Source organism: Haliaeetus albicilla, chromosome 8 (genome assembly GCF_947461875.1).
Source record: "Haliaeetus albicilla chromosome 8, bHalAlb1.1, whole genome shotgun sequence".
In the NCBI taxonomy this organism is placed as follows: domain Eukaryota; kingdom Metazoa; phylum Chordata; class Aves; order Accipitriformes; family Accipitridae; genus Haliaeetus; species Haliaeetus albicilla.
In genome coordinates, this window is record NC_091490.1 from 21,173,838 (window position 1) to 21,192,833 (window position 18,996).

The 18,996-nt window shown below is 36.8% G+C and overlaps 1 protein-coding gene across 2 annotated transcripts in view; it reads right to left on the reverse strand.

Moving 5' to 3' along the window:
* The window catches only part of DPYD (dihydropyrimidine dehydrogenase), a 365,931-nt gene that overhangs the window by 339,472 nt on the left and 7,463 nt on the right, over positions 1 to 18,996 (reverse strand). For both annotated transcript variants that reach the window (XR_011325793.1, XM_069789317.1), the window contains exon 2: positions 4,503 to 4,613. Coding sequence is in view for 1 of the 2 variants with exons in the window: in XM_069789317.1 (XP_069645418.1) it covers positions 4,503 to 4,613 (111 nt within the window). In the remaining variant the exon portion in view is untranslated. The remainder of the gene's footprint in view (positions 1 to 4,502; positions 4,614 to 18,996) is intronic.

The following is an 18,996-nucleotide window of genomic DNA, read 5'->3' on the forward strand; positions in this document are numbered from 1 at the left end:
TTACAAACCTTTTTAAATAAGAATTCCTTTTTATGGATGTTCATATATAGCAGTGACAGCCACAGAACTACTATGAAAGCAAAAAGCAGTTTGAAGTTCTAGCAAACTCTTATTACTACTGTTTTAAGGGAGTAACCTTGTCCTCTGAATTTAAAGAGCAGTGTGATCTGTTACACCTTGCAATGAATTGCAGATCTCGCTCTCCACCATTAGCACAGAGCAATCTGGTAGTTGCACCTTAATGTTGCAAAGAAAAAGACAAGGTGAAGAATTTGGTTCTCTCTAATGGCTGGAAAGAACTATAGAACAGTTAAAGACTCTTGCCCGAAAGTGATGCCCCTGCAAAAAAACAGCTGAGCTTAAAAATCATTTTTTTCAAGGAAGAGAGGCTCTTGTACAATGCTGATCGGGCTTAGCAAATGTAAGGACAAAGAACAATGCTACCACTGCCAGAAAATCAATACTGTTACAGGCTATGGCAATTAACTACAAACCAATTTAAACCTCATTTCCTTTTCACCTTTCTTGTCTTGTTGAAATACTTCCAACTCTTCCATCTGGAACAATTATTATTATCATTTCTAAATGCAGAAACTGAAGAATATCTGAATACATAGGTGGGTTTATATCACCTTCTCACGTATCCTTAGTAGGTACCTCCAAGGTTTCATTACAAAAAAAGGCTGGATACAATATCCTACTGAGTTCTCCAGTGACAAGTGAATTTGTAAAAATTCCAGAGGTGAATTTCATTAAAATGACAAACCCAGATGTTTACAAGGTAAAAGCAGAACTTGTCCCATAATGCTTAGAAACCCTATTCATAAAGCAAAGAATTCAGTATGCTGGATGCAACGCAAATGCACACAATGTGTGCCCATCTAGTTCATGATCTAAATATCAGCAAGCATAAAATACATACAGAAATGGAATTATAGAGAGTTGGAAACCATAAATCAAAACATAGATCAGATGTCTAAAGAATCCTGAAGTACCTAGAAAACCCCTGAAATCAAAGTCCTCACAGCTTCCACAGTTCATTCCTTTGCTTTAGTTTTATCTGTAAATTGATGACCTAATGTGATCTAAATTTTGCTTCCTTCTCCAAGATTTATTATTAGTATAGCTATCTCAAAACTCTTCTACTTTTAATTTCTTCTGACCAACAGAAACCTTTGTTTCCCCAGACTGACTAGTGGCATCTGTTTATACCACCTTTCAGGATGACTCGGAAGAAACCAGAGTGTTGATGCTTAGGTTTAGCACTGTTACTGAGGGTGATTTAGTAATAGTTTACGTACTGTGATATAAATCTCTGAGTTAAAATTTCTGAAGGAAAAGCAACTGATCTTGTACCTACAGCTATAAATCATTTTTACATCAAAATTCGGTTGCTAGCACAGAAAATAAACAACAGCACTCATTGAAAGCATAATTGAACCTTCCTTTAGGAGAATGCTTTTCTAATGATGAGGAAAGATATTGACACTCAGTTTCCACTTCAGAACTCATTTAATGGGCAACCCAAAGTGTCTCAGAGCAGGCTAGGAGTTAAAATTTCACTTGTGTAATTATTCTGAGGAAATATGTAAGTCTGCCATCTGGAAGTGTATTAGACATTACAAAGTCACTGTATGCATGCCTCAGCAGATGCAGCTTTTGTTCAGAGTTTTGAGGGCTGTTAATTTTATTAGTTTTGTATTTTCATACTCCCACCTTCCCTCCAACAGTAATTCTGCAAAGGCAGCATCAGTACAGCTTTAAAAGAAACCAAAGCTAAAAGCCAAATTCAGGTTTCGAGGAAATGCAAACAAGTATACTTCCTATAGACTTCAAATAGAGCTTGACCTGTTTAATAGCCAGCCTAAATGTTACTGCCAATGGCTTTTTAGATCGTAACAAAAAGTTGTGCTCAATGTATCCTTTCGCACATTAGCTTTCTTATTCTAAGAAGGCTAGGAAAGGATTCTATCACTTCGTTTTCTTTGTTTATCAAAACCACTCAACAACAATGACCTGCAGAATGTAAAAAGTCTCTCATTTTTTCCTAACGCCTTTAATGTAAGGGGATGCCAGACAAATGTTTGGGTTTGATGTTTTTAGTTTTGTAGGGCTTTTTCCACCAGAATAGTGAGCTGTGTGGTAAATCTTACACAGTAAAAGTAAGCTTCATATTTCTGAGTAAAGAAAAGTTTGACAGTTCTAAAAACTAGGACCATTACTGGCCTAAAAATAAGGACTACCCCTTTACAGTTTCTTCCAGCATTTTACATTTCTTATCATGACTTTCAAACTAAATAATGTGACATTTCTACCAAATAATTCATAACATACAGTACAATAACTATCTGTGATGAAGGTGTGTACATGTACAGATAAACCTATTTGCTTATCTCTAACCTTTAACCCTCTAAGCTGCAACACATGAGCAGATCTCAGTGCAGGGTCTTAACTGCACAGATCTCCATGCAGTAATGCAGAACTATAAAACCAAGTTGTTTATTAGATTGTAAACCCATGCCAAAACATCATCCTGCAATATTTGACAATGTTCAGAATTTCTTTCAAATGAAAATCCAGCCAAGGCACACAACCTAGCGATGAACCCAAAATCGGGTCTGAAGCTCAGACCTTGGGGATCCAAGAACATTTGGGACACCATGAAGCACGCACACACAGCTAAAAGCAGGAACGTGGGAAGAGAGACAATTTCTAGGAAGCTTTCTAGAAAAAACTTTCACAATTAACAGCAAACCCTTCAAATAGCAAACATTTTACAAATAAACTGAATAGAAAAATCAAACAAGGCTGATATGAGGAAAAGCTGAGAGACAACCAAGAGTGAAAAAGCATAGTAGATTTAGAAAATGTGTGTTAACACACCCACTAGAAAGAAACATATGTGTACGCTATAGTTTGATGTTTAACTAACTAGGATAATTTACATTGGAACAGCTAATCAGGTTACTACACAGATAACTAGCTGCCCTGCTGCATGGATACCTGGGCTTCCTAATAAACACTTTCTGAAAACAGAGGAGTTTACAGCCCAGTATTGATTTCAGGTCACCTGAAAACATAACAGTATAAACTGCAGCTGTCCAGGAGCCGCTTGCTGAGCAGCTCAACCACCTGTACAACAGGAAAAAATAGTTGTGGGCAATAACTGCATCAGACATCCCAAAATAATCATCCCTGTTCACAAACAGAAGCTTTTCATGTACATTAGTTTCCACTTATTATAACAATGTCTAAGCCAATAAATAAGAAAATAGGAATATTAGCTATAGTAAGAGAGAGATTCTTATAATCAATGCTATAAAATGGGAAACTATACTACAGTATGGCTGAAATGCTAAGGATACCCTGGGTTGCTCCTCCCAGAAAATATTTGTTGGTCTTACTGGATTTCATGATTTCGAGAAACTGAGGAACTTTGTGGGGTTTTTGTTTTGGTTTGTGTTTTGTTGGATTTGGGGTTTTTTTAATTATAAATGAGTATCAACTATCAAACCTGAATTTTCCTACTTAGTGAGAGAAGGTGTTTTGATAACACTATGAAAATACACCATAACATTATACCCACAAAGGAAATAGTTTGCAGATGTATAAGTAGTAGTCCACCTAAAACTCTTCTAAATTTAGAGGATTATCTAAGAAAATCTGTACGAAGACAGTAAAAACACTACAAACTTTCTAATCAGACAAGAGATCAAAGAGACAACTAAGTCTATAGGATTAGTCAAATATCACACTGAGACTAGGAATTCATATACCTAGAGAGAAAACGATGATATCTAATGGCAGAAATACTGAAGAATATAGTCTATAATGAAAAAATATTTATTCTAAAACGACCTATTTCCTGAAAAATACAATGCACAAAATTTAAAATCCAGAGCCATGTTTTAATCTAATCTTTATGTATTTATATGTAACATATAAATATGGTCATGTATATATAGTCCATATATAGATAGTTCTATATATACTTATATATGTACATAAAATAGGTACATGTGATGGGTTCCCCTATTTCTGTACTGAAATAAAATGACCTTTAAAAGTCTCAGAAAGGATAGTGAAGTGCTGCTCTACCCAGTGTTACTCTTGGAAAACAGAAAGAAAAGGAGCAAGTGGCAGAAGAGGCAGCTGACGCTGGCTACCCAGGGACAGCAAGAGGCTCTAACAGGCTCGGGAGGTGGTGAGCCAGCTGTGATATTGCTTGATACTTGAAACGGATCAGACTCCATAACAAAAGGGGAAAAAGTTGCATCAAAGGCTTACTAAATCACCAAAAAGGAAAAAAGTATGGCATGTACTGGGTTCTGAAGAGTACATAGCTGATCGCAAAGTAACTTTGTATCTACAGGAACAGAACTAGGGGCCAAATTTCGCTACTGAACAACACAGGAAATTCAAATTTAATTTTTCACACAACTCAGATTTCAGCCTCAATGATTTATTGCATGTTCCAGATGCAATAATAAACATGCACTTACTGAACAGCTTTTGTCAGAATTCCTTTTCCATTGCTTCTTGATTTGCTTCTTTGCTGCAGTTGAATGAAGAGTTGCATGTGTCTGTTTTCGGGGATTTAAAGCCAGAATGTTCTGTAGAAAGAGAACAGGAAATTTTAAAATATAGATAAAATTTCCCAAAAATTTCAAAGTCTCTTAAATCACACCTCACACACCTATTTACAGTGCTATGCAAAAACAAAACACAATTACTCAACATTATATCCCAGCTTCATACTAATTTGTTTAGATTTGTATTGTCCGCACCACTTAGATTATGAATATTTAAAGACATTTCTAGGACTGCTAGAAAACAGAATTATATTTAGTCACCATGATAATCGTTTCCATTCCCGGAAGTTTGTTATGTAGGGCATATAGAAACACATAATTCTGCTTCATTGTATCACTCCAAGTAACACTCGTAAAGCAAAACAAGCAAAAATATTTTAAAGGATCTGGGTTATTTCTGGATGTTTCATCATTTCAGTATAAATTCCAACTTCCCCTTCACAGCACCCTGCCTTTATGCCTAGTGAGCTGATGAGTTAACTTCATTTCTCTTACAATGCTTTAATTTGCAAGGACACAAACAAATGTTGGGAATACAGCCGTATTTTCAAGTGCCAGTGGTGGTCTGATGACACAGGCAGAATGAAGTTTGTAATGTCTTTCATTATGCTAGTGTAACTTGAAAAATTAAATCAGCTTTTTGGAACCCAAGCTCTTTTTCAAATCAGGTGAATGACAGGTTTCCATAGCAAAACTGATCTCATTTAATTCAAGGTATAATGTGAACAAAGTGCAAACAACAGATCCAGACTCAGGTCTGTGATGGAGAACAAAAAGAGCCATATTTTTGGTTGTAACTCCTGGAATTGGTTTTGTCAGTAAGTTTTCCTTTAAAAAAACTTGACTTTAGCACTATACTTCTCCACTGTGGTGAATATGGTATGCTTATTTTGTTAATATATGTCAAAGATGTGCGAGACTGACTTCAGAAATGGAGACTGAACTTGATGATGATGATCAGGATGCTTCCTTATTTTAAAAGTCTGCTTGAGTGGGTGATAATGATGAAGTAGTTATCTGTTGTATTAAGATTTTATTGTGCTGTTTATGGGGACTTTTTTTTTTTAATGCAACAGGGTCACTTTCTTATCAACTATTTAATACTTACTCTGGACTGGTCAGTAATCCATTTTTCCCACAAAACAGAAATCTCACCTACTTGAAAATTTTACCTGCAAATAACAACATAGCCCAATGTAGTAACTCCCAGCTTGCCTGAAGCAGAGAGACAAAAAAGTGGGGTACAACATTCAAAAAGGTATAGATTATTTAGCAGCCTACATGCTGTTGACTTTCAGGAAGAGTTAGAGGATGTTATCAGATGTGCCTCTGCAATTCCAGCAGTAAAGACTCTTCTCCATTTCTGGGTGTTCCCCAGCTGGGTACCTCAGGCAAGATGTGGCAACCAAATACATTCAGTGGTGGGTTATGCTAATTTATTTCCTTCTCAATTAAAACAGAGCAGGGACATTCACATAAACAATGTCACTTACAGCATCTCAGTTGCTACTTTAATTTCTCAGGATGATTGAACTCAACTGTCAGAGCACATCTGACTCATTGGTGATAGACTGTTGAGTGCCCAAATCACCCAAACTGGGCAGTAGGTCCTGAATCACACAAACACTTTAGAAAAATTTTGCCTACTCTCTTTTGTAATTGCTTAATGCAGTATTCTTGGCCATGAATATTATAATTATTTTAGCACACTGAAATGAATTGCAAATTTCTAGTAATAAACTGTAACAGATGTACTCCACTAGGTACAGCATCAGTTGGTTTAAAACATGGAACAAATGGTGGGGCAAGCCAAGGACGGAAGAATCCCCATATGTTTGCTCCTGTTGGAATTCTGCAGCAGGAGCATGGCTCCAAGCGCAACAGTTGCAGAAATCCAAAAGGACTACGTAGCGCAGCATGTCCCAGAATTAAATCTGAAATAAAACTGGCACAGAACATACTAAATCACATATACAATATAAAAATTGCTTATATTCCCACTACGTAAATAAAATACTATCTGCCTAAATCTTGGATTGCTGACCAAGGTGGCTGTTCTAGCTAGAGGTCCCTGGTGTTTAAGAACAGCTCAGAATTTAACTGCCTAAATGGGAAAGTAATGTAAATGCTTTGGGGTCTGTTAAACTGTCAGAAAGAAAAATTAGTGAGGGTGTTTTCTTCCTATTCATTTCAGTTCCCTGGTTGGTTTTCCGCAGCTTATGGCTAGTCAGACATTTAGTAAATTTAACAAATAAATTCAGGTAGGTGAGCCAGTAAGTGGAAAATCACTGAGAAGAAAGTTCTAGAGGGAGTGTTGCCACTAACACTTCATGTATGCACCCAGCTAAACAAAAATAAACCCCCTTGGACATGCAAGAAAGGAAGCCTAGGACCCCCAATCTCTCAAAGACACTGGCCATCTGACCGGGGGAAAGCTCATTGGTGAGGAGAATTATTTGGGCATCTGTGATCTTGCTTGTCCTAATCCCATGCTTATTCTGCTACATAAATTCTCATTCTTGCTAGATGAGCTGTTGTTTGATCTCTCCAGATGTTGAAAGGGCAAGACTCAAGTTCCCCAATGGAGGATGTGGGTACATAATACATCACTTTTCAGAGTACTATGAGCTTTGGATTTCACATTAAGATGCTACTTGTATAGTAATGGGGAAACCTATGAATTATATATTTAGTGGTTTACATAAATGGCCACATTTATTTCATTAAAAACAAAGTAGGTATAAATCCATTATCATTAATGGCTGCAAATCAGAATATAACGCTGCTGTATTCTGTAGAAAACTATTTACGTACTACATTGATGGAGAAAGAAATAACGCTATGAGTAAGTACACAGAAGTAAATTCAGCCCACGTTGAGTACACACTTGTGGCACAGCCGCACAACATGCATAGTAGAATTAAGCCTGTGGCTTTGCACAACACCAATGATTATGGGAACCACGAAAGTATTACACTTTCTTTCATTATTTCCATAGATTAATTTTGAAGATCTTTTTGGGAAGAAAGCCAAGTGGTCTGTCTCTACTGAACACAACTCAATACATATTGCAGATGACTCCCTCAAATACAACTACCTTAAGGAATTCGTTTAATAACCCATGACAATGATTTCTCTTATGTCTTTTAAAAGACAAAGATTATTATAAGCTAAAAAATATTAAAGACTTGTTTAATTCCCTAATACATCCTCTTCTAGAAGGGAACATATTCTTTATGACTAATACGTATTGATTTAGGTTGCAAGTATCCTAAAATGCTATGAACTACTCATATGTAATGTACATTGAGAATGACTAGCATGCGTGATAGCTACAATTTTTAAATTTTGAGAATTTAGTGATAAATGGTTATGTTGATCTGTGCCAACACAGTAACGTAGCTTCTGAGAATAAACTTGCCATAAGATATTAATTAGATATTTATTGCTTAGCTTCTACTTTAAAGGCTATGATTAAGAAGTCTGCGTAAAAAAATACTAGCTCTAATCTTCACTATCTTCTATTAATGAAAAGGCTGTAAAAGTTTTAAAACAGCATGTTATATTACAGTGAGTAATTTACCAAGAATTTGAATTAATATTAGTCCAAATAAGTGATTTCAAGGCAGTTATTTGGGATAGGACACATTCTGCATTTGGGAGTCCTGTTTCTGACACAGCATTTTGGGGTAAATCAAGACAAGTTTGGCACATGCTCTGCAGTGATCCAACATAAATTTCTGGTATACAAATTCAATTTCATTTTTAATTTCATTAAAAGTGTCACACTCCTTTTATTCCCATCTCATAAAGCCACCCTTTTAGCTGAAATCTTATGAAGCTATTGCAATTAAATCTGATTTTTAACTAAATGCCTATTCAGCAAAATAAAATATAAAGTTATGGGAGCACTATGCTTATTAAGAACGCTCCAACACCAACCAGGGCAGGGGTGCAGGCAGAGAGGGGATGGTGTTAAGAAAAAAAAGTACAATTTACATCATAGGTGGGACTGCAGTAACTTCAAGGCAGTCATCAAAAAGTCCTGCTAGTCTAGCATTGTCTTTGTAAAATACATGACATCACTCCAAATTCTGAAAGCTTTTCTTTAAAGCACTAAGCTTTGAAGTCTTCAGCTTTTTTCTTTTTTTTTTTTTTTTTTCCCCCAAAGTAACAGCCTTAGCAAGGTGTCCTGGTTATGTGGACCTTACCTCTCATTCGAAACAGGAAATTTGGTAAAAATTCCACAGTTAAGATTACTCTGCTTCTGGAAAAACTACTATTAAAACCAATCAGCTGCACCAGGAGTACTTAGTCCTTAGTAATTCTCACCTTTGTTACTGGTAATTCAAAGCCAGAATAAGGATCAGAAAAACCCTCTTCAGGCTCCGTCACAGGTTGCGTTATTAAAACTGTATAGGCTTCTTAATAAGACAAAGTAATAATTTGCTCTTTCCATGGATTCTGTCCACTTTCTCTAGCTTGTTCGGGAAGTTTCTTATGAATGGCCCCAAAACGCCGGCTGAAGTTCACCACAGATCAATACGCATACAGTCACAATGAAGCTGCTGAAAATGCAACTGTTCACATACTGGCTATGATTATGGGCGCAAAATGTGGTCCGTGTGTTATTCACTTTGTTTTAGCATACAGCATATTTACCTAACCCAGCCCCTGCAATACAGAGGTTATATCCTGTTTTACTCCAGTTGCTTCACAGACTATCCTCAGCTAAACTCTTTTACATTTTTTATATATATGTATAAATATTGTTATATATACATATCTCTCTCAATTAAAATTCAGGAGTAGGCTAGGCATGCTAGGGAATGCATGTGGAGAGCAATTTAACCCATCCCATTCCATTAATCTACCCAATTTCCTTAAAAAGAGTTGTAATCTCCCTCACAGCAAGTAATGTTAAATGTATTGCAAGATATGTATGTTCACCAAGTGAACATAATGAGAACATATTTCTTTTTTCTAAGAGTAATGAGCATATTAAACAATTAATTTCAAAGCTATGCAAGTGTTAATTCACTGACAGAAACAAGTACCTGGGGTTTTTCCCCTGATATTTTCTAGTATAGCTGAACATGAAACTAATTTTATTATTGTTAGTCAGTCAAAGACCAAAGAACTAAAGCTAGAAGTGTTTGTTTTCATGAGATTAGATGACCCAGAATAATGAGTATTGTTTAAAAATCATGTCAGTTAAGAAAAGGATGACTAAGGCTTGAACTCAATCTATTAATATCTTTTTTGAACTGCCAAGTTCACATTTTCCTTCTCACATCTACTCTGCCTTTTGCAAAGCTGCATGAAGCACTCACAGTTAGATGCAGCACTTCAAACACCGTGTAAAGTCCCTCACTATTACAAGTGGAAGGTTCATTACCAAATGAGCAAGAGCAATTTCTAGTCCTAGGAAGAGTTTGTAACACTAAAAGATAAACAAGATTTCAAAAAAAAAGTATCTAAGTCATGTCTTCCAAAGCTAGCTCTATATTATTTTTCATTATTGAAGGAATATGGGAAAAATTTCTCCCTCATGCTTATGTATGATAGAATATGTCATAAATTGACAGTTGTGTCAAATGTGTATTTCCTTACAGGGGATCTGAACTGATGAGAATCTTTACAAACAATTTATATAACCTGGCTGATAATACACCTTAGGAATTCATCAAAAAATTTCAAAAGGAGAAAAGACTGTGCTTTCATAGTATTTCAAGCCTGGTTTAATTGTGAGGCGACAAAGGCCAGAGAAAGCTTGATGAAACATGAAATGACCGCAGATGTCAGAGGAATAGTGTAGTCAGCCTTTGGAGAACCCAATTCTAGAAGCAGAAAGCATGCCAGACAGCATGGGACTCAGAGGGGAAACCCCCAAAGAATTATTTTTTTATATTACCAGATATGTTTTCTGTTACTGAGACAAACGGCTGCACATGTGAGCAAAGTCACAAGCCGACTGCAAACTCATTTATATTACAGTATATCATAGCGTGACAAGCCGCAACCCTCTCATGTCTCGGATAAGCTCTCCAGATGACCCTCTGCATCCATGCCCGAGAACCGGTAATTGACATTATTATGAAATCTTCAAACCAGAGTCCTCAAGGTCCAGAGAGCTGGAAGATGGGGCTCTATTTCTGTGGAGTGACAGCCAGCCTGTGACTAGGAAATGTACCAGAAGAGCAGCAGCGCTGCAGCCTCCTGTGAGACAGAGGCTGAGAAGCCAACAGGCTCCGGGGACTGGGGCCTGACCCTAAATCCTAGTGCGCATATGGGTGCCTGAATCCTGGTACGCATATGGGTGGCGGGGGGCGGGGGGGGGAGCTCAAACGCAGCTGGGAAAAGACTCAACTTTTAATCACAAGGCTTATTTCTTCTCTAAGCCACACAAGCTCAGAGCCTCAAAAAGGAGCAAGAACTCAAAGGCCAGTGGATGATCTTGTAGTAAGCATATTCTAGCTGTGCACTGACACGTCACTGCTGTTAGCATAGCGCTTAAGTACTACATCTTCATCTTTACACTTCCACATAGCTTTATATTTCCCCATAAGACAGACTGCTGCTATATGCTATAAACACCTTTCTGTCTTCTTGCACTCCTTACACAGCCTCTAATATTTAGTGAGAGTAAGACTATTCTTTATCCTGTAATAATATCATAGCATACCGGTATCCTAGAGGTGTAGTCCTAGATCCATTACTAGATACTTAGAAAGTGGGATTTCCAGAACAGTTTTACCACTATAGATTTTCATGGTCCTCAGATTTCCCTGCAGTATGTAAATACTGCCTCTTAGCAAAACGAGCAGTCTTCTAAATCACTCCCACAAAAGTCAGGAATATGTCTATATTAACAAAAGTGTGGTATACTTCATGCATTTTCTGTTACATAAGCAAAGTTAATGCATTACAGATTAACAAAGTAGCAAAATTACACAACCCTAAACATGGTTTACCTAATTTCGTTGACACGTTAACTTTCAGATTAAGAGCTTGATTTCTCTACCTCAGCAATGCATTTATGCTAGATATTACTGTAAATTCTAAAAGGTCTACTGAAAAAGAAAAGTGTTACTTGCTTCCCATAGATACCAACCACTCCTCTATTGGAAGAGCTCTGGGTGGTAAAATATGCTGCTAGAAACTCTGCATGCTACCTCCTTGACACAACTGATCTCTGCAGAAGCACCTTGACCCTCACAGGGAAAACTCAAGTGAATACTCACCCTCCGTGCTTAACTTTAAGTACCCAAGTAGTAACCCAGCATTCAGTGAATTATTCACATACTTAACACAAGCGTGTATACCTTAAAAGCCAAATAGCTTAAAGCAGGCTCAAACTCCACCATACCATAAGATAAAGTTCTCAGATCTGAGGCTTCCCCAGGAACACCCTACTCTGTGACAACATCATGTTTTCACACTATAAACAATACACTACATCAAAATCTATTAGGGTGAACACAACGAATTCAGAAAAGGCGTAGCTGTGCACAGATCTCATGGATGTACTCAAAGTTGAATTCACTATTATGCATTCATTTTGTTGACTAAAATATTATTTAATTTACAGCCTTTAAAAATAGAATGGTTTAAAGTTTGGTGCAGCTATCCTTCCACACCTACATTTAACATTTTAACCGATTTTCTCTCTAACTGGACAGTCTTAATCATTCAACCAAGTGGCTAAGTGCAAAAAAACCCAGAGCAATTCATGTCACAGCCTTGATTCTTGACTCCTGTTACTTTAAAAGTAAGCACATGCATGGTCTCCACAGACTATGAAACCCACTACACTCAAAGTTACCTTTTTTCATCTTCCTAATAAAAATATCTTCCTTCTTTACAAATCAAAACTTAAAGCTTCATAAAATATTTAGGTTTGCATCGCAGGTATAACAGAAGTTTTTGGTTTCCTCACTATATTTATCTATGCCTCGATCGCTTGTGCACCAAATTGCCCTGTTACATGAGAAATACTAAATAACATTTGTAACTGCTCACTTATACAGACAGTCATTTAATGAATATCTCACAGCAAAAAGGATCATTATCATACACATACATTTACAGCTCACTTCTATTTTTCTGCAGGAAGACAAACAGATTGAATGAGAAAGCAAGCTCAGTTGCCTTTGGAGATAAATTTGGTGCCAAAACCAAAAACAGGCCACTGTCTCCCCATAACTGAACCTCTCTACTGAACCCTCAATTGCAGGTGTTTGCTTAGCCAAAACCCAAACTTGCATTAGAGACATGTCAGTTAATGAAAAATGAATGCTCTACTGACTTTTGATCATAGGAGAGAAATTAGCATTAAATGTTATTAGTGCTTTAAGTTTAAACATTAGCAAAATCAGCTGAACTAACTTCAGCTGAGCAAAGCAATCTTCTGAACTTTGTTAAAAGGTGATTTTCAAAGTCCGATGAATGAACCTGAAATACGAGGATGAGAGCAACAATATACACCTAAAACATCTAGTACATTCAGTGCTTGAAACACGTGAACATTTATATTTGTTCCAAGAACATGCCAACTATCTATCAGTACTGACTTTCTAAATCTGTTGCAACATTAAGAAGCAACAAATAAACTTACTCATATGCAACTAATGTGCAAACTTCTACAAACGTTTCAGTAGCAACTGTTTAATACAATGGTAAAATACAAAACTGACGATGGAACTATTGATTTTCTAGTAACTTTGTGTATACATCACAGCATCCTAATCAAAAAGGAAAAAAAAAATCAGCATGTAGAAGGAAAATGGAAATACGAAGAATTTGTTAATTATATACTATAAACAGTAAGGGTTTGATGTGTGAAGTCACATATTAAAATATTATTAAACGTCTGATAATTGAAAAAATAACACAGCCAATCTTCAAACAACAAAATTTGACAGCCCATGCAAGTAAGGCAAGAGGAAACTGTTGCCAAGTTTTCCTCTTCCTTTTAACATGTCATTGTCTTCTTTTGCAGAAGCACACAGTGATCCTATGTTGACACCTTTAAGCAAAGAAATGTGACATTCTGTAAATTCATAGGGCATCACATGCGTTATAGATGACAGTGGAACATATATCAATAATGGGGAATACAAAGCAATTCCTTGGAGTTCTTTGCTCTTATTCAACAATTTTGATTTTTAAATCTTACTGACATTAAATACTGCTAAATATGTGGCCCGGAGGCAGAGGTGATACTCTTAAAAAAATAGGATAATCAAATTAGGCTGCCCAATCTAAAAACATGCCAGCAAACATTTGGATTCTGATCTATCATACTTTGTCACATGCTTATACAGAAAACTTATTTTTAAAATACTTTATAAAGGGTGTTATATGTAGTAGTATTATTTTCCAACTCTTTTACTTATTAAGCCAAACTTTATTTCTGCTGAGACCTTTGAACAGGGAAGAATTACTATTTTTATCATTTCTAAGTTTTTCTAAAAATACAGTTAAGTAGTTCTCCTATAAACATACTGTAATGATTCTAAAGCCTTGGATTCCAAGCTGCAGAAAAATTTAAGTATTGGACTTTTGCAAAAAATAAAATTCCCATCTTGCTGACAGGACTAAGCTGTCCTTCCTAGACTACAAAATACAAGACCACAAAGCTGTCATTCAGTTAGGATGGAAATATTAACAAACACTTGTCTCAGATCAGCATCCCTTTGTTTGTGGTTTGGTATGAGCAACAGCAAATATTGCAGAGTAACAGGAACAGCTGTAACAGAGTAACATTATTTAGTACACTAGAAATGATGCAAAGGAAAAGTACCCAGGTAACTGTTATGTAAGTGTTTTAACTATCCTCCCACTCTTCTCCACCTGACAGCTTCAGAAACATGCCAGAAGAACCAACAGTTCAATGTGGATTTGGTCTTTACCTTCTTCAGCTTGACTTTAGGTCAGCTCTTCTTTTAGCTATTGTTTGCTCACTTTTCCTGAGCAGAGCCCTACATTCACAGACAGGTAAGTTTTGTAAGGCAGGTGACTAACTCCAGAAGTGGAAGTTGCATGCCCAAGTCGACTTCCTCTTACAGCAACTGAGGAAGGGATTCAACAGCTCCCAGCATGTGAAGCAGAACACCCCAGCTAGTTGTGACAAAACAGCAAATAGCCAAGAAGTACACAACCACCATGGTTGCTCTCTCTCACCCTCCTGGACTTACACACCAACTGGCAGCATTTGCACAAACATTTCTCTGGGATGATGGTTCTCAGCTTGAAACTCTACCTGAGTTTAAACACTTTACTCAAGTGCATGAGTTTCCTAACTTCCATTTGAAACAAGGGAAAAAGGGGGGAAGAGTCACAGGAAATGACAAGAGCAGTCACTTTTGCATAATAGTCTAATGGTTACTGGAGTCACCCTGGAAAGAGAAGACCTCCATCCCCATGTTCCTGCCTTCCACTGACCAGGATGGAAGGCTAACCTGGATGAAACTGAGCTGATTAGCTGTTCATCTAAGATTACAAAAGCAAATCAGAGAGCAAATATGACAAGAACACTGCTCCAACATTAAAAGAGTTTTGACCCAACTCTCTCTCAAGACTGCTTATATATTTTTCATTAAGGGCTCATTGATTAAGTGCACAGAGAACATTATGCTGGGAGTTAAAAATGAGCTAACTTTGCTTTTGTGCTTAATACTTCTTGGGGTTCTTAAATCAGTTCATCTTATCTCCTCACCTGGTGCCAAGGTTTGACAGCATGCAAGCTACTCTGCTTTACTTAAGAACAAATATTCTACAGTCTTCTGAAAACTATTTCTTATCATATCCTAACAAAGAGGAACTGGCCCTTCAGCAGTCAATAGTATTGGTTACTGCTGACTGCTGACATTTTACTCAGACTGCAGGTTTTTTGAGAAGAGATAATATTTTCTTTTTTTCTGTTCTGTATTCATTTCAGTTCTGCATTTTATCACCAGCGTTCTAGAACAGCTTCTGTTGTGGTTATCTTGTTTGATTTTTTTTTTCCTCCCAACTCTTTTGTCACTCTCTCACTTCCATCTGTTTTGAAGAGCTATATATGAGCTTACTAAAATCTTTAAAATTTTGGTTTTCAATTGGAACTGAAAGAAGGGCAGTATCAAACATAGCTTTAAAATGGAAGCCAAATAAGTCTGGAAACCACCTCTAATTTCCCATCCCACGTTCCTGTCATTAGCATGCACACGCACCCACATGCAAGTGTGTGAGTGAATTTGCACACGCTTACTTTGTCCCTCAGATTCTGAAGACTGCCAATTAACAGGGAGGGAGGTATACCTCTAACACTGATGAACAAATTTGTTAAGGCTGAAATCAGATCTTGTACTCACCTGCAGTTATGTTCCAAAATACTACATTACACATGATACTTTGCACACAGATCCTCACACCAGTTACTGATAATATTCCTTAAGAGCTAGTACATAGACCTAAAATGACACACCAAGAAGGACAGCAGGCTTTAATTTCATCAGTACTAAATCAAAGCCAAATCTGGTACTCATTCCCATTTTTGCTCTGAGCAGTAAATCATGGAGTTCTTCTTCAATACTGATTTAATTTACAATTAGAGTTTTCCTAAATGTGATGGCTACACCCTATCTCACAAACCTCATTTTTAACCTTAACATGTGACATAATATGAAAACTGCTGACACAAATAATTGACTGCTTTATTATAAATAAGAATACTTAAAATTATTTTAAATGCCTCATAAATCCACATTAAGTCTACTTTATTGATTTCAGAAAAGTCATTTTATTTCCATAGCAATATTCCATAATCTGAGCACTTAAAAAAAAACACAACCACTTTTCTCAGTTTTAACTGTCACTGAAATATCCTTCATTTCAAAGATATCAAGAAATTATCACTATTCACTTTCAATACAAAGCCTCTTACATTTCAGCTGTCATTTTCAAAAAATCATACTGAAAATAGTGTTTCTAAGCAGAGTTCAGTTGCAGTGTAATAAGTAATAATTTCATCAATTAGCAGTATTCAGCATCCACTGAGAGTTCTCTCACTATTATTTTATTCATAGAGTCCTTTGTGGAAGTAGCATACTAAAAAGATCCATTTATCCTTCAAGGTTTTTCATAAATGTGTCATACATCTTAGAAAACAATTGGTTATTATTCTTGCTCAATCTAAATAACTATAATAACTTCCAGGTGTAAAACCTCTTTTTATACTTCCAATCTTCTTTACTCACATTATGGGTCTACATTTTTAATAACCTATTCTAACACTTCTACCTACTTTCACACATGCATTCTGGAGTTTTGCATGGATGCTAGACATGCCTGAATGGGAGGGTAGTCAGCTTATTGTTAAGAGCTGAACAGAATTAGGTTTCATAGAATGCCCTTCACAATCAAGGCAAAGCCAAGCATTTTATTATGAGGTAGATGCTAGTATAGATGCTAACAGTGCGATGGATGTTAAGGAAAATGCTGTGATTGTTAAATTCAGCAATAGCTTGCTTGCAGAGCCTATTTTATTTCTCCTTCCCTCTAGATCCTTCCACATACTTACCAGCCCATTTCTCCTCACCCAGAAGGACATGTCCTGCTTTCTGTCCTTTCATCTCAAGACTGCAAAGGGCTCCCTTCAGAGCACAATATTATCACTCCTTAATCAACTAATGGAGATGTGATTGGGCAGTATGAGGACCTCTCTCAAGGCTGGGTAGACAGCCCTGTGCAGACCGTACAGCACAACCAAACATCTCTGTCTTAGGAAACAGTAGCTCAAATTTCAGCGATGCATCTCCTACACAGCAGTCTGCTTCATTCTCTCCAAGTTGGTCAAATGTTTTGTTGACCAAGAAAACCCTGGCCATGACAGTTCATTCCAACATAAGAAGTTTCAATTTAAATAAGGCCTCTCAGAGCACAGCTAACAAAATCACAACAAAGAACCAAGGAAAGTGTGCAGCAATGTATTAAAAAATAAACTAGGTACCACAACAACCTATCTGAAAATGGCACAGAGTCCAATCTCCATCATAAATATAAACCTAATGACATTGCGCATATGACTAATACTTGAAAGAAGTACATCATTAGGAAGAAAGATTAACTAACGTCAAACTTTCAAAACAGCTTTCAATTTTTCCACCTCATTTCTATATTCTCAAAGTGGTGTGCACAGGTACATCTATTCAAAAAACTGCATACACCGGCAAGACATGTAAATCAGGCAGTTTGGCTGCCTGGACACTTCTCCCTTTAATTACATATATAATTGTTTTTGAACCTGAAATTAAAATGTCAGAATGCACCATGATTGCCTTTAACTGATGACTACCATCCCATCTAAATGGAAATATTTAGATTCATCACCTAGATATTTTTTTAATTAGCTTTCAAATGAAGTCACAGGCAAGCATGTCTGCCGTCTCCCATTCGCACTGTTGGTGTCAAGTTGAACTGGAAAGGCCAATCATTTCAATGAACTAAAATAAACATCATTTTAAGGTCATGTCACTTGTAACACTTCAGGCAGCAAATGTCATACTGGAAATAAAATTGAACCTTGGCTTGAACAAAGATGAAAGGTTTGGCATTTCAAGGACTTCACTGTGTTTATCACTTTAAATTTACAAATAAAATACCCGCATCACATTTATTAATATTTATCATACTAAGAAAGCTTTCTGAAACTGTATGTGTAAATACTGGAAGCATTATTAAAACCAAAATACTTTTATAGGTGGGTTTACCCTAATTTCAAATGGTGAAGTCTCTGCAAGACCTAAAAACACTCAAAATTCCACATTGGTTTAGTGAGGCATCTCCAACCATGGTAAGAGACGAGATGTTTCATAAGGTTTAAGTATTTTGACAGAGGGCAGGAGTGAAATTGCCTAACTCAGTCCACAGTAAGAAAACAAGGGTGTTGAAAAAGTGAGTTATTTTGTTTGTTCTGAGACTACACATCAAAAGTATGGGTGTATTTCTCCCCATCCTCAGCATGAGCAATGTGACCCAAGTACTGGCCATCTAAGGTTGACATTCTACTGCTATTGGACAGAGTAAGTCACCTCCCACCACTCACAATGCATGCTAATACACGGATGTCTAAGGGAATTAAAACATCTCATGGCTTTGACTAAGGCCTGCCGCTGTTTAATGTGGAACCTCCATTTACCCTAAGCCCTTCACAAATACACTTAGGGGTTTGATACAGAGATGCTAGTCATCCAGATGATGCATTTCCAAGGGAAATAAACCCCTCTTCTGTTGTAAGGTAGTTAGGGAAGATTACGCAGTGCTTTCTGAGCCGTCTCAAGGACAGAGTACATATCAAAACTGCTTCATGAAGAGATTCTTGCATTTTTCCTGCTTGCAAGGAAAACTGGATCCCTTTGGTGTC